At 59.5% G+C, this 15,061-nt stretch overlaps 2 protein-coding genes across 3 annotated transcripts in view; one reads left to right on the top strand and one right to left on the bottom strand.

The window, feature by feature from the left end:
* Window positions 1-5,532: 5,532 nt before the first annotated feature.
* LOC111153507 lies at window positions 5,533-10,056 on the top strand. Its single transcript, XM_022512567.1, has 3 exons — window positions 5,533-5,812; window positions 8,583-9,562; window positions 9,797-10,056. The coding sequence occupies exons 1-3, from the start codon at window positions 5,533-5,535 to the stop codon at window positions 10,046-10,048; spliced, it is 1,512 nt and encodes a 503-aa protein (XP_022368275.1). The 3' UTR covers window positions 10,049-10,056.
* A 2,506-nt stretch (window positions 10,057-12,562) lies between these two features.
* Window positions 12,563-15,061, bottom strand: part of LOC111153554 (AU RNA binding methylglutaconyl-CoA hydratase) — a 294,376-nt gene continuing 291,877 nt past the window's right edge. The window contains exons 11-12 of one of the 2 annotated variants that reach the window (XM_022512639.1): window positions 12,723-12,782; window positions 12,563-12,620 (exon numbers count right to left, since the gene is read on the bottom strand). In XM_022512639.1, the coding sequence (XP_022368347.1) occupies window positions 12,763-12,782 (20 nt within the window). In that variant the 3' untranslated portion in view covers window positions 12,563-12,620; window positions 12,723-12,762. Of the gene's footprint in view, window positions 12,621-12,722; window positions 12,783-15,061 lie in introns of those variants that run through there. The other variant, XM_022512641.1, reaches the window with a different exon arrangement.

Genomic DNA, 15,061 nt, shown 5'->3' with positions numbered 1-15,061 from the left:
ACCCGATGTTCAGGACGGCTGGTTCGGGCTCCAACACGGTCGGATTCCTTGTGGGGAATCCCCAGACCTGAATGTCTGTGCAATCCCTCCCTCCCTACTCATCTGGCACGGTTCTAGGAAGGGACTTGCACACCCTCGCGCTCTGGATGGGAGCAGAACCCCTGTCCGTGGCTTCCAGAGGAGGTCTCGGCTCTGAAGGCCGCACGCGGTGGTGGTGATGGGTGTGGCCAGGGGACACGTCATTCCTTTATTCTCCCTAAGTGGACCTCCTGACTTCAAAGGGACCGTTTCCAGAAAAGACCGGGCTAAGCTCCAGTCTTGGCTTCTGTGGATCGTATCAGCATTGAGGCTAGAAACTAGTCCGTTCTTGGCATTTTATCGCAAGAAGGACGAAAAGGCCTTTTTCTGCTGGGCCTGCAGCTGCTTTTCCTCAGCTACTGTGCAGAGCAAACGGCAGGCGGGCGGGCAGCGCAGACCTGCCGCCCCGTCTCTGATCTAGAAATAAGTCAGAACACAAAGATGTGCAAATACCTGATACTCTTAAAATAGTCCTGTGTGTCTCGGCGGTCTTTTCTTTCCTTAAGGGTGCTTGAGTTTCCGCTGAGGGTTGAGGAAGTGAGAGTTTTGAATTGGTTTGTCCGCTTCTCTCGGGAGAGGATGGTTCTTTTTTTAAGGGTTTCTGAGAGGGAAACTGAATTTCTTCCTCCTAAGGGGATCGGTTTTGCAGGAACCCGACTCCCTCTACTACTAACTACTCTTACTGCCCCTGCTGCTAATCCCAATAGTAAACTCCGGATACAGCCCCCAGAGGTCTGCAGCGGGAAACCCGTTTCCCGGGCTCTGGGAGGTCCCTGGCTGTATCTCCCTCCAGCCTGGGACCAGGGCGCCCCCACGCTGCTCTCTCTGTCCCGTTATAAATATTCCAGAAGGACCCTGGATGTTCCATTTCAAGTGCCACAACGCACTTCGGGGTGGTCACTGTTCTGGATAATCTGGAGTCAAACTCCTGAAAACCACCATAACAGGTATCAGCTTTTGGTATCCCCTTGTCCATGTGGGAGGTGCTCAGGGACAGCACCTCGGCCTGTGCTGGCCATCCCCATGTGTCCCCAGGGGTGTCACTGAAGTCCCACAGGAAGGAAACGCAGCCCAGAGCATGAGCCCGAGACAGCACCGCCGGGTGGAGGAAGGTGGTATGTGGAGAGGCCTCCCCCCACCAGAGGCCCCAGGGTCTTCTGTTCTGCTCGCCCCACGACGGAGCCGGCCCTCACTCTTCTTACTTTCCACCTAAGACGCACACGTTTCCTAAGAGCTCGGTGGTGGCATCTGGGGTCTCAGCACATGCTGCTCATCCCACGTGTTCGGCCCCAGCATGAGATCAGACCCCAGCCACACCGCAGGGGGTCACCGCCCGGCCACAGGACCCCACCCGGGTCACCTCTGCCCAGCCTCTAACCACAAGGCTCGGTTTCCCTGGACATTACGGCAAGGGACTTACACAGCTTCTACTCTTCCCTCCAGCTGCCAGGGCCCGGACTGCGTCTGTGGGATTCCCCTGTGTGTGGGCCAGGCACTTGGAGGTCACCGAGTCCTCGCTATGCCTGGCGCGCCCTCCGCGGTGGGACAGGGCTGGGACACACCCGTGCATTCCTGCACGGACGGCACCTGCAGGCGGACACCTCCTCCCTGGGGCGGCCGGCTGGCGTTGGCGAGGGTACATCCATGTGCACACAGCTAACGTTGTCTACAAAATTTAAGGAACAAACCAAACCCAGCCACGCAGAGACCGGGTGAATGAGTGCCAGAGGGGAACAGAGCCTTGGGAACTCACAGCAGCCGTGCCACGGGGGAGTTCGGGGCTCTGAGTGTCCGTGTTCTTCGGCTGCCGCTAACACGCCCGCCCGGCACGACTTCCGATGAAGGCACGTTCACCACAGGCTATCTTCTGGTCCCTGCAGGCTCCGGGCCATTTATCCCCCCAAGAGAGCACCGTTCTGCAAATTCATCCATCCAACAGAAGAGTAAATGGATCTGTCCATCGAGGGAGGGAGTTTCTGTTCCCAGGTTCGTCTGACCTCCGGCTGGAAATCCAATCAAATTTCAGGAACATGATTCACTCTGGGCTCCAAAGGCACTGCTCTCTCCGGGACCCTGGCAGGCCCTCCCCATTCCAGGAACGGGCCGTTCTTGTGCGGGGGCCCCGCAGTCCTCCTGGGGGCGTGAGGCGGGTCGCGCTCACCCGGGCCAGCAGCGGCACCTGGGAAGCCCTCGGGGGCGGGGGGTCCTCGGCCAGGGCAAGCGGTGCCAGGCTGGCCAGCTGCCTGGTTGAGAGCAAGGCCCTGCTGCCAGCCCACGCTCCTGAGGGACAGGCTTTATGTTTTCAGGGCAAGTTGAAGCTCTGTGTGTTCGAGGGTGTGGTGGGTGGTTTGGAGGCAGAGCCTTCCAAGGACACGGGGCTGGACCTTTGGTTCACACAGACCAGGTGCCAGGAAGCCAGGCGGATCTGCCTGGAGCAGTTTCTTGCTGGCCAACTGGCAGAGAGGAGCAAGGGCTGACCCTCGCCGGGGACTCCGGGGGTCCTGGTCTCAGAGCGGACCGCCCACCCAGGGCTCTGCTCCCTCTGCCACGGTGGGAAGTCAGGGACCCAGAGCAGGTGCAGCCACCTCCCCCTCTGAGAGTCCCCGCCACCCCCGAGGGCATCTACCTCCATTGCGATTCCAGAGCAGAAAACCATCAGCCTGAGCTGTGTGCTTCAGGGAAGGCTCACGTGGCCAGGCACGAGGGAGCAGAAGAGGTCCCCAGGCCCCCGCTAGAGGCTACTAGTGTGGTGGCTGCGCCAAGCCCTGCTCCCGCCATTCGTGCCCCAGCTGCCTGGCCCTGCGGACATCGGGACCTCCACTAAGGCTGCTGCAGAGAGCCCCCGGCCTCCCGACCACACTGCCGTGGAAACAGCAGACACAGCCCAGCAGGTCCCCTTCTGCTGGAAATCACAGGCGTGCACCTCATCACACTGAGACAAAATTATGCCCAGAATCCCCCTGCGAGGGAGTTTGGGGCCAGTGGTTGCTTCCTGGCCCGCGCACGTGGGGATGGTAGAAAGCATGCTGAGCTCCGTCCCGCAGGGTCGGCACCGTTCCGGGCACAGATGACCCAACTTCCAAACCAGACCACATGGGGCAGAGCCGCTCCCATCCCCTCCTGGGGTGCAGGGTCTCCCGTGTCTCCCCACTCGGCCAGCACGCTCGGTGGGCTCTGAGAAGGGGGTGATGGACTGGGGGATTAGCAGCCTCAGAATGGCTTCGGTCAGTGTCCGTGGTTCTCCCTGGCATATGTCCTGCTGCGATCGGCTGGAGCGGAGCCCAGGACTCTGGAGGTTTGCTCATGAGTGGGGCTGCGGGAGCCGCCGTGAGCGCACCTGCCGCTGGTGTTAGACTCCTGGGGCTGCAGACGGGAATGTGCTGCAGGTCCTGCAGACACACTGAAATCCCGTCTGTGTGCAGGGCCTGTGGGTGTGCGTGGGGGGGAGGGGCGCCCAGGGCTTCTGAACCAGGCGTGGCAGGCAGGCCACGACGGGCCTGTGCCTCCCCGTGCTTGCACTCCCCGCTCCGTGTGAGGCCACTCGGCCCCTCGGCCTGGCTCACTGCACAAGCACAGGGGACGGCTGAGATCAGGGCCGTCCTGCCAGAGACGGCTGCATTGAGTCCAGAACTGGGAGCTGTAAACGGCCAGAAGCTGCGCGGAAGGCGGTCCTAACCCGCGGCGGCGTCTGTGTGGGCTCAGGCGAGGCTGCTGCGACCAGCAGTCCCAAGTCTCAGGGTGCCCGTGCCCGTCGGAGGGCGAGCCGGTCGAACTCGCCCCCCAAGGATCCGCCGGGCTCTGCCTCCTGCTCTCACCCCAGGACCCGCGTCGCCGTCGGAGGACAGGCGGCCCCATGGGGTCTCGGCGCAGCACTGAAACCATCACCCAGCACTGCCCCATACCCTCGCCTCTGCCCAGGCTGCTGAGTCGGCTCCCACACAGCCCAACCCGGCCACGAGGGCCAGGAACATAAGCCCTCCCTGAGCCCCGAGCCCGGAAGACGGGGCAGGGGGACCACGGGGCGCACGGACCACAGGGCAGGGGGACCACGGGGCGCACGGACCACAGGGCAGGGGGACCACGGGGCGCACGGCTCTGTTTGCCTCTGGAGCCCAGGTGGGGGCCCATTTGGGGAAGAAGACACGGGCCAGGGGGCTGTATCTATGCCAGATGGAGATCAGGAGGGGCTGCTATTGGAAGAGACCCCCCCCCAAATAGACCCTGATTCGTGCAGAGGTCCTCACTATCGACCCCTGGGGGCATCCCCTCCCAGCCGTGGCGGTTCCTGAGGTGGGCTCCACCGGAGGCCTGCAGTGGCATGAGGGGGGTCCGTGGGCAGCCACAGTGCGTGGAAGGCAAGGGCCAGGTCCCTGACAAGCCGGTCACTGCCGTTCACTGGGGCGGGGGAGTCCGGAAATGCCAACGGGCAGAACCTGGTATATATCGCTCGTCTCCTCCCTGAGACAAAACCACCACCTGCAACAATCACGAGGTGAAATCTGGGTCACATCGGGGCCAAGGTCAGAACATGCTGAACGCACGGCACCCCCACCCTTCCGATGTACGGCCCGTGTGCAGTGTGAGCCTCAGGCGCCAGCCGGGAGCGGGTCACCGGAGGGACTCCGTCCTGTTTCACCGCCTTTGTCGCTCCATGTCCTGGTGCTTTCCCGACCTGCTGAGGGGACCCAGAAACACGTGGCACCTCAGCAGTGGGGACACCAGCCGTGCCGCAGAACTGGGACCAGTGTTGTCTTGACGGTTCTCTGAGTTGGCACAGGGCATGTTAAGGGCTGGGGACTGAGCCCATCCCCATCTGCAGCTTCCGTGCACGTCATCACAGCTCCCCTGGGTAAGACCCCCTCGCCATGACTCCTCCACTGGGGTCTGCCCGGGGCCCCTCGGGGGGACAGTCCCAGGACTGTTCAAGCCAAGGCACCAGCATCAGCAGCCCCACCAGTACCACCGGCAGCAACGTCTGAGAACTGGCTAGAAATTAAAAATTCCCCAGCCCCTCCCGAGTCCTCCCGAAGCAGAAACTCAGGGGGTGAGCCCAGAAAGCTGGGTGTTCACGAGTCTGCGGCGATTCCCATACGGCTGAGACTTCACAGGCACCGGCCTTCGCATTCCCGAGATCCACGCACGTCCATCTCTTCCTCGCGCTCCAACACGCCAAAGAGCCCGTCGGAAACCAGATCTCACTGGCGCCTCAGTCGCGCTGTCACCGTGAGCCCCGTATCCCGCGAGTTCTTCTCCACGGTTACGGACACGGCGCTGGGCCGCATTCCGCAGAGTGTCACCGGTGGAAGTGTGTCCTCCGAAAATGTGCACACTGAAGCCTTAACCCCGGAGTTTCAGACTATCTGGAGACGGGGCATTTCAAGGGGTAATTAGAATAAAATGAGGTCATTTTATGGGACCTGATCCAGTAGGACTGGTGTCCTTTAAGAAGAGGAGATGTGGACACAGAGACAGGCATGTGAGGACACCGGGAGAAGACAGCCCTGTGCAAGCCAGGGGGACAGCGGCCGCCTCAGAGCCTTCGCCCGGACCTTGGAAGACACCGACCCTGCCAAGCCCCCCGTGTCGCGCTTCCACCTCCAGAAGGGCCAGAGAATAGGTTTCTCCTGGTTAAGCCGTCCACTCTGCTGCTTGGTCCCGCGGCCCGGGCAAAATGCCACACGGCACAAACAGCTGCTGGCTGTGAAACGGGGGACCCCCATGTACAAGACTCTCCGTGAGAGGTCGCTTCTTCCACACTATTGGAAGAAAAGAGGGAGCGGCGTGTCCCCGATCACCACGTGGGAAGATCACGGCTGCCCGCCGCGGGGAGCCTGCGGACCCCACAGCCACGGCACGGAAGCCCGTTCCCGACCCCTGACAGAGGGAGTCGTTCCAGGACCACCTGCACGTAAGTGCGCCCACTTCGGACCAGGAGTCCCACTGCGTGATTAAGTAAAGTACAAAGGCACAGCCGCTGCATCGGACGGCTTGTCCTCAGACCCCACTTGCCGGGAGCGGGGGGCACGGTGAAGACGGCTCCAGACGGCCTCATCCGAGCTTCGATACAAGCCACGTCCACCACAGCCGCTTCATTAGGAAACCCAAAGAGCCAGGGAGGCCGTGGGGAGGAAAGCTCCTGGGGCAGGGGTGGGAGGGTGTTTGCCGAGGGCAGCTGACGCCCTGAAGCTTAGCTGTCCCCCCAGAGCTCCGTTTCACTGAAACCGGCCCGTTCTGGCATTGCTGACCGGGAGCAGGGATGCGTTTCCCCCACCCCGCTCCCGCGGGCGAGCCCAGCGGTCTGCAAAGCAGCCTCCGCAGCAGAGCCCTGCCGATGAGCTGCCCTATAGAGCCGTGCCCCGTGGCCAGGTCATCCAAGGACGCACCGGCGCGTCACGTTACCGTCTGAGAACACAGAAGACCGGGAGCGTCAGTGGCTCCAAACTTCTGAACCATAACACGGAGTTTCAGAAACATGAACCTAAACCAAGGTACATAACTGACATCCAACTTGCAAATGCTCTTGAAACTTAGCGAGAACCAGAGCTAGCTGTCCGTGAACGGATGCCTCGGTGGGGTTAGCGTCCCGAGTGCGTTTTCAGGCATACGCATCACCTACACGCCTGTCCGGATGGCTCACCAGGACGCCACATGGGCCACTGAACCGATGGTGGGCGGTCGGCAAAGACAAGCTGAAAGAGATGCTCCCTCTGGGCTGGACATTTACTTCTAAACACCAAACACCGGGAGGAGAGCTTGGGGGGGGGCCAGGTCACGGGTCTACACCGGCCATTGTGTTGCCCCCAGCAAAGTGGTCTCCAGGGTGTCCCGACTCGAAGGATGTCAGGTGAGGCTGTTGCAATGCAAGTGCGCTCTCGATGACCACACCAACTGGTGCCGGCAGATGCGAGACAGCCGGGGGAGGGAGAGAAAGGCCTTTATCGAGCTTCTGAGCTGACTCTCACATCGCATCCCAGGGAGCGGGAGCACATTCGCAGACAGGGAGCTGGACTCGGGTGGCCTGCCTCCTCCAGCGAGAGGAACCTGCCCGAGATGTGAGTGATCTTAGACCCACCAGCAAGCACCAGTGTCGCTGGCTTTTCAGGGAAACGAGACTCCACTCATTTGGAGGGCCAATCTCCAAGACCCTCTCCCGTCCTCCCCTCCTCCTGCGCGGAATCAAGGCATGGTGTGTATGGTGTGCGACGCCCGAGGCCACTCAGGAAAGACACAGCAGCTTCCTCCTTGGTCTCTCGTATGTCCTGCTCTGGGGGAGGCAGGCCGCCGTGTCACGAGGACTCTGGAGCAGCCGTGCGGAGAGCCCCACGGGGGAGGAGCTGGGGCTCCTGCCGCTTCAGCAGGGGAGGCTCTGGCCCCACCTGAGCCTTCAGATGATGGCAGTCCCCACCAACACCTGACAGCAGTGACAAGACAGATTCGAGCCAGCCACGTGGCCCCCTGTTCCTGACCCGTGCGTGCTGAAAGAGGTCAGCAACGACTATTCACATTTTATTTATTTTTTTAAAGATTTTCTTTATTTATAGGAGAGAGCAAGAGAGAGCACAAGCAGGGGGGGTGGCAGGCAGAGGGGGAAGCAGGCTCCCCGCGGAGCAGACAGCCCAGTGCGGGGCTCAATCCCAGGACCCTAAGGTCATGACCCGAGCCGAAGGCAGAGGCTTCACGCACTGAGCCCCCAGGTGCTCCAGTGTTTTTATTTTATGGCACTAAGTTTTGGGGCGATATTTGCACCGCAGTGCGTCAGTAATACATATCTAAACCTCTCTATTTCCAAATACGTGATGCGGTAATGTCAGGCACCGGTGACCTCCCGGTCACTAAAGGTTAGTGGTGAGCATCTGCGACCACCTACTTCACCACCCCGTGACCGAGGGGCGGGACCCTGCGGAGCGCAGCCGCTCGGAGCCTGTGGTGAGAAACACCAACCATCTGGCCCCTCCCAGCCCTTCGAGACCCCCTTCCCGTGCTGCCCCCTCTAGACGCTCCATTACTCCGCTGTCCCTCCCCGGGCTTGTCTTCACCACGGCCTTTCTGACACTTTTGTTTTACACCCTCATTTCTTTCCCTCGCTGTCCCACCCGAGCCCAGGATCCTCGGCGCCTGAAACGGTGTCTGGCACGCGGTAGCTGGCCCGTAGGTACTGGCTGAGGGCATGAGGGGGACTAGAGGTCGCCCAAGGTCCTTAGAAGGGAAAAACAAGCTCTTCTGTGTTGGAGCAGCGCGTGGAGGGGGCGAAGGGGCTGCTGTGCTGACTCGCGTCTTCCGCTCAGCGTCGGTGCGGACGGAGACGCACAGGGTTCGTGAAGGAGCTCTTTTCCGCGTGGTGCTGACGGCGCACGAAGCATTCTAGACGTGGCTTCCCTGACCTTCACGACATCCTGGAGCTACAGCAAGACTAAGCCAGCTACTGTGGTGCAGCAAACTTCCCAGGCCCTGTGGGCTTCCAGCGGCATCTCCGGAGCTCCCGGTCCAGCTGGCCAGCGCCTGAGGCTGGGGGACTGGGCGGTTAGGGCATTCTGGGCCTCTGGAAAGCTGGGGGTCCCCAGGCAGTGTGCTGCTGGGACCCCCGAGGGCTGCCCTCTGGACGCCTCAGTTCTCTTCCTCACAGGCCGGCCCAGGCTCGCCCTCGGGCAACAACGGACAAGCAGCAGTGAAAAGGGGCGCCAGACCCTGGGGGGCCCAGGCTCTGAACAGGCTCCCCATCACCGCTGCTGTGCTATGGAGGCCAGAGGCAGTCACGAGGCCCTGTGGTGCACAGCACGGGGACACGGACTCTGCCACTCAGGGGCAGGGCCGGCAAGGGACACTGGAAAGGACTTGGTGCAGCGGAGGGAGGGAGAGTTGGGGCCCATGTCACCGTCGACCCCACACATTCACACTTTACAGAGAAGGGAGGCTCCAAGAAGCGCGTGCCCGAGGCCACAGGGCTCACCCGCAGACTCGGACGCGAGTGTCCCGGCCCCGCTCTCACCGCTCCGCTCCCCGCGCAGGCTTGTCCCTTTGCCCCGCTCGCCGGGGCAGCCGGGGCGGAGTGTTTGCCCCCCAGGGCCTTGTCACTGCTGCTTCTGGAAGTAACCTGGGTCTGTCCCGACATGGACCAACCGCAGGCCCAGCGAGGAGGAGGGTGATTCTTGTTGAGCGAGAACATCCAGCATTGCCTTCGGCGTGGACGCTGCCCAGCGCTGTGGCACTTCTGGCTGGAACGTCACGGAATTCCCCACCGAGATGGGGGCGCGGGCCTGTTGTTCCAGGCCGGGGGCGCACGGTCAGCGTCCTCTGTGCACCTCAGAACCGTGGAGGAGCTCTGGCCCTCGGGCACGGGGAACCGCCAGGCCGGGCAGGCCCGAAGACAGTGGGTGACAAACAGGAAGGTCTGCGCTCCCTTCAGGACTTGCAGGAAGAGGAACAGAAAGAAGCACAGGGGTCTGAGCCACCCACCGGGTCATTCCGATGGAAAGTTCCGGGGCAGGTACGTAGGCAGGGAACGGGACCCGAAGAGCAGATGTCTGTGTTGGGGGGGAGGAAGAGCCGAGGCTGCCTTTCCCCTTTGCTGGCCAACCAGAAAGAGATCAAAATGTGACATTTTGCGTCACATTTACTACAAACGGCAATTAAAACTGCCATGAACGCGTGTTTCGATCAGATAGTGAATCCAGACAAAAAAAGAATTTAACACCATTTCCCCGGCTTCCTTCTCCCATAGAAAACAGCATCACCCATCAGCTCAGATGGGGAGCGGGTGAGCCACAGCCCAGGGGCCAAAGCCAGCGCTCTGCCTGCTGTGGTCTGTCAAGTCTTCCAAGAACTCGTTCACTCACATTGCTCCGCAACCAGTTACCAGGCTGTAACCACCGGGCTGGGGTTGAAATGCAGAGTGTCCAACCTTGAACGCCGAAATGATTTTCTACCTGGTCCTTCAGGCGTGAGTCAGCTTGGCCCTGATCTGTGCCCTTGAGCCTGAAGCTGTGTCCAGAGGTCCTGGGACGTAACAACTGGGAAGCCCGTGCCCCTTGGGAGGCATGACCAGCTGTAGCCTCCCGGCCTACCCCTAGTGCCTGGCCAGTGTTCGCTCATGGAAGAGAGAGCACAGGCGCCAAGCTCGCGCCCGGGGGTTAGAGCGTGTGCACCATGACTCCTGCTGGGCCGGTCAGCATCCCGAAGCGTCAGCACATCCCGGAGATGGGCCCCCAGCTCCTAGGAAGCACAGCCTCTGTTCCCATGGGTGCTGGGGCGTCTCTGAATCACAAGACCTGCCTGGACCACAGGCTGCGGGACGGAGACCCCAGTAGCTTGGGAAGGGCCCTACCTTACTGGAGGACCAAAGGACAAGCTGGTTCCTGCTTCAGAAAGTTTAGCTCGACTGCGATGCTGCACCCAGGCACGTCCATCCCCAGCTCGGGTGTGAACGGTTCCCTGGGTGCACACAGCCACGCCATTGGGCTTGCTGTCATCTCGTGCAAAAGGTGGGTCTGAAAAGGCTGAGTGGCGAGGAGCCCCTGAGGCTTGGTTATGCCAGAGCTGCAGTCAATCTGGGTACCTGACGTCCAGGGGATGAAAGTAGGCAGGGCTGGGGACAGTTGGCTCGGGATGGAGCGACTCTGATGCCCCCCTCTTGGTTGGTAGCTGTCCCCAGCCCCCTTTCTCTTCCTCTGGCTTCCCTCCTCCATGTCTCCCCAACTTTCTTGACCTTTCCTGCACCTGGGCCCCCCACCGCTGGCCTTGGGGCCTCTCCTTCTTCCCCTGTCCCACCCAGGCATTGCTCAAACCCTCTCTCCCTGTGCCCTTCCGATGCCCCCACCTCCCAGAGGCCCTGCTGCTGTGTATGGGAGGCTGGGGGCACACCCCAGACCAGAGAATGAGTCTCAATCCAGCCTTCCCCGGGGACTGCATCAGGCATGGACATTCTAGAACTCTCTGTCAGAGACGTGTGAGGGGTCTCTGCTGGTGGCCTCTGGGGAAGGGTATCCTTGCTGCAGAGAGACACGGAGGCAGGGATGGCACCTCCCCTTTTCCTGCCCGTGGACAGCTTGCGGGGCGCTAACGGACACGGGAAGATGGACAGAACCCACATTCTCGGTGGTACCAGGAGACGAATTAATCAACTCTGGAATCACCCCGACTCCAGAATTTGCACTACGTGAGAAAACACACTTCCCTTGCCATCCAGGAGACGCCAAATTCATTTGCGCGTCACTTGCGGCTCATGTCCCTACAGCTCCAACCGGCGCTGGATCGCCTGCCGCCTCGTGAACGCCCCCCACGGACCCCCGCCTTCCCTCCGTCCCTGGCCACCGCCTTCCCTCCAAGCCTCAGACCCCGCGGGGAGCCTTACACCACCCCCAACGTGAACCCGCTCCCCAAAGCCCCGGCGGGCACGTGCACCCCCGAGAAGCCTCACGCCCCGCTGGCCCGCGCCCCCACCTTCTCCTGCCGGGTCCGAAGGTGACCCTAATCTATTTAAAACTGAGTCAGACTTCTTCTTCTAGTAGGAATGAACAGGGTCACCAGAAACGGAACTCCCACTGGGAGTGGGAGAAAAGCTGGACAGAGAGGTGGGTCCAGGGCACCGGGGAAGTCACAGCACATTCGAGAATTGCCACGTCAGATCCCAGTGAAGACGGAGACCCCACAGGCGAGCTCAGCTCAGCGGCTTTTTCCCAGGGGCACTTTCCCACTTCACGGACAGCACCTGACAGACAGGGCGGCGCATCCCATGCACGTGGAAGGAGTAGCTGAAGCCAGGTCTGAACGGGATATGAAGCCACGGGAACACTGGCCAGAGTGAAAAACCAGATTTTTCCGCAGATGTGGCTGGGTCTGTCGGAGAGCCGCGTGGAGCTATGGGAAAACCCAGAGCTGGCTCACGCCGTGCACACGCCCCGCAGATCCAAGTGTCAAAGACAAGACCAGACCGTTCTTAGACAAAAATGTAAGAGGATAATTTCTTGGACACGGGACGGAGAAAGACGCATGCAACAGACTCAGAAAAGCATTACCCACAAACAAGAAGACTCGGTGACTTGCCCTATGATACTTGTCAGACCCTCCGGTCCCCAAGAGCACTGGTAAATAGGGAAGAGATAATCAGTCAGAAGGAGACAGGCAGCATCCGCAGCGCACCGACCTTACCAAGGGCTCTGTCCTGGTGTGTAGAAGGGTGTCCTACCAACGAACAGAACAACTGACAATCAAACAGAAAACTGAGCGAGAGCCCACACGCACACAGTAAACCCACGAGCAGGTGCTTCAAGGATCGCCATGCAAGCAATGGCCAAAACTGAGAGCGCCAGGGCACTGGTTGGACGTGTAGTGACAGGGCTCTCGGGGCTGCAGGAAGGCCGTTGACCAGCTTTGGAGGGCAGCTCGGTGTCGTTTATTAAAGCCAAGGACACAGTCTGTGTGGGAGCCGCCACGTTCACCAGCAAGCGTGTTCCCAACAGAACCGCGTGGACCCATGCCGCAGGGGTCAGCACAGCAGCACTCATCCCTGCAGTGTTTGTTTCAGCCCCGAACTGAAAACAGAAGTGCTGCAAGGAGAGAGAGAGATGTGTAAGGTGTGTAAGTAGACAGGAAGGAAAAGGAATGATCTGCTGCTAAATACAGCCAGCCCGAGACCACAGAGTACTCACCGCACGCTTTCGTGGAGACAAGCATCAAAGCCAGCGGAGCTCAACCACAGCATTCCATCGCTAAAGAAAGCAAGAAAGTGATTTCCATCAAAGGCAGGATAATTGTTACCTTTAGGGGCAGGGACGCAAGCGTGGGAGCTCCTGGGAGTGGCTGCGTGGTCCTTCTGGCCCCGGGCCTGGCTACGCAGGAATTTACGTGCGATACGTTATCTCGGCTCTGCACCCTTTTCTGACTGTGTTTTATATTTCACAATAAATGCAAAATAAAAGGAAAATCTGCTCTCGGCCCCACTCAGTGAAGCCTGCCAGGGAACGGCCAGACTCGCTTCTGACTGTCCACATTCAGGATTCACACACAGACACACAGCACGGAGCCCAGTCACGCTTTTCCTTCCGGACACCTTGGCTCTCCTCCCTGCTCATGTGTCCACGTTCGGTTCCGGTCCCCGGACCTTAGCACACCCGCCACCGCTCGGGATATAGTCACAAGGCCTTCTGTGCGTGGGTCTTAACTATGTTATTTACTCCTAATCTTGCAATGAATCGGTGATTCACTCAACACTTTCTTCTGACCAGTGTTTTGATGAGTAATTTTATCTTTTCTCATCTCAGAGCAGTGTTTATAAATGGTACTGTCTCAATTATCCACTCCGTGCAGCCCGCGACACTACTGTCTAAGGGGTGCAGACGGTGATGACTGGCGCTCCTGACTCAGCTCTCGGGGCTGGGCACCGCGATGCGCTGGGGTTGGAGCCTGGGCTGGGCTCTGCACCCCGCCGGGGCTGCCCAGGTGCTCTGGTCCGCACACCGTCTACCCAGCACTCAGCTGGGCCTCTTCTCATGAGACTCGGGGCTCCAGACACTGTTCCAAAATTGTCGCACTGGCTAACGTCCTGCAGTCCAAAGCCGGGTGCCTGGTTGTGCTGATTCGGAGGGGACAACACAAGGGTGTGAATACCAGGGCTCAGTAGCGCCAACCACAGCAAATACGTGGGCATCATCATAATACATGTATAAGTATATTTACAGTATATTTAGAAATACAAATACAGGGGACCATTCAGACACGCATAATCAGGGATAATTTCAGCAATGGAAAGACTTAGCAGGTTTAGATACATTTTTTCCTTCTCTGACACTTTCACCAGTAATTCATCAAAGACAAAAGCTCTGTGACTTGAGGACTCATTCACAGCATCACTGGTTACAAAGTTTCCCAAGAGTAGGTGTTTTCATGGATACTGTAACTCTCATCAACTTGAGAAGTGGCAGTTTTAAGTGGGTGAGATTTTGAGCCCCAAGGATGTATCACGAAAGGATAAAGCCCCTCCAAAAAACATTCCGAGTGAGCTGAGCAATCAAGGTGCTCATTGTTGCCCAAGGTCTAGGGACTCTGGCCGCCTTCCTGGAGCCTGGTTCTGATTCAACACCTTTCCTGAGTTTCTCAGAGCATCCTTCCCTATCAAACCATCCCACTGCTAGAAATCACGTCTGGGTATTTGCAATCCCACTGTGAGAAATCACTGAACATGGAGGAATGACTAGGACATTCACTGGAACAAATAAGAACACGAGAGCCCAGCACTGAGGTTTCATTGTCAGACCAGGGCACGGTGTAGTCTGGGTGGAAAGTACCCGTGCTGCACAAAACTCCCAATCACAAGTCCGCAGTCACCAGGGGCTGCTTCCTGGAAACGAGCAGGCGCCTCTCCTCCCTGCCTCCCCCACTAGCGGTGTGACTCCCACGCCGGTAAACCCTGCTAACGGGCGGGGAGCTCCAGGTTGCCTGCCGCCACTTCTGAACAGCTCTAGGCTGCTGGGTTCCTCCTCTTTGGGGGGAGTTTTGTGCAGCGGCCACCGGGTGTGCACCTGCCCGCCTCCTTGAGATGGTGTGGTCGCAATCCAGGATGCCTCCACCGGCATCCTATGTCGTGTTCCATACAAGCAACTGCTTCCTGAATAACACTGGTAGAAATGTTTAAATAAGAAAATAATGTGCTTTAAAAGACCTTTCATTTGGCCAAATTGGTGAGGGCTTACTAGATGCCAGATGCTCTATTTATGACCCGACTTGACCCTCACAGTGTCTGGCAAGAAGCACTACGGTGCCCATTTCACAGCCCGGCAAACCAAGGTCCAGAGAGGTGGGTCACGTGGGCAAGACTGCACAGCCGGCAGGACCAGGAAGCAGGACCAAGTCAGCCCTTTGGCCAGAAGCCTAGTGCCCTCCCTCCATTTACGGCCTTTCCCAGCACGGCACCAGCCCAGAACTCAGACATTAGCCTGGGCTCGTGTCTAGAGGAGTCCTGTCCCCTAGAAAGAGAATGCAAGTCACAAAT

The sequence above is a fragment of the Enhydra lutris genome, unplaced genomic scaffold (assembly GCF_002288905.1).
Source record: "Enhydra lutris kenyoni isolate GAN:26980312 unplaced genomic scaffold, ASM228890v2 scaffoldscaffold33, whole genome shotgun sequence".
Classification (NCBI taxonomy): domain Eukaryota; kingdom Metazoa; phylum Chordata; class Mammalia; order Carnivora; family Mustelidae; genus Enhydra; species Enhydra lutris.
Note: the sequence above shows the minus strand (reverse complement) of the source record. Positions and strands in the feature narration are given on the sequence as shown.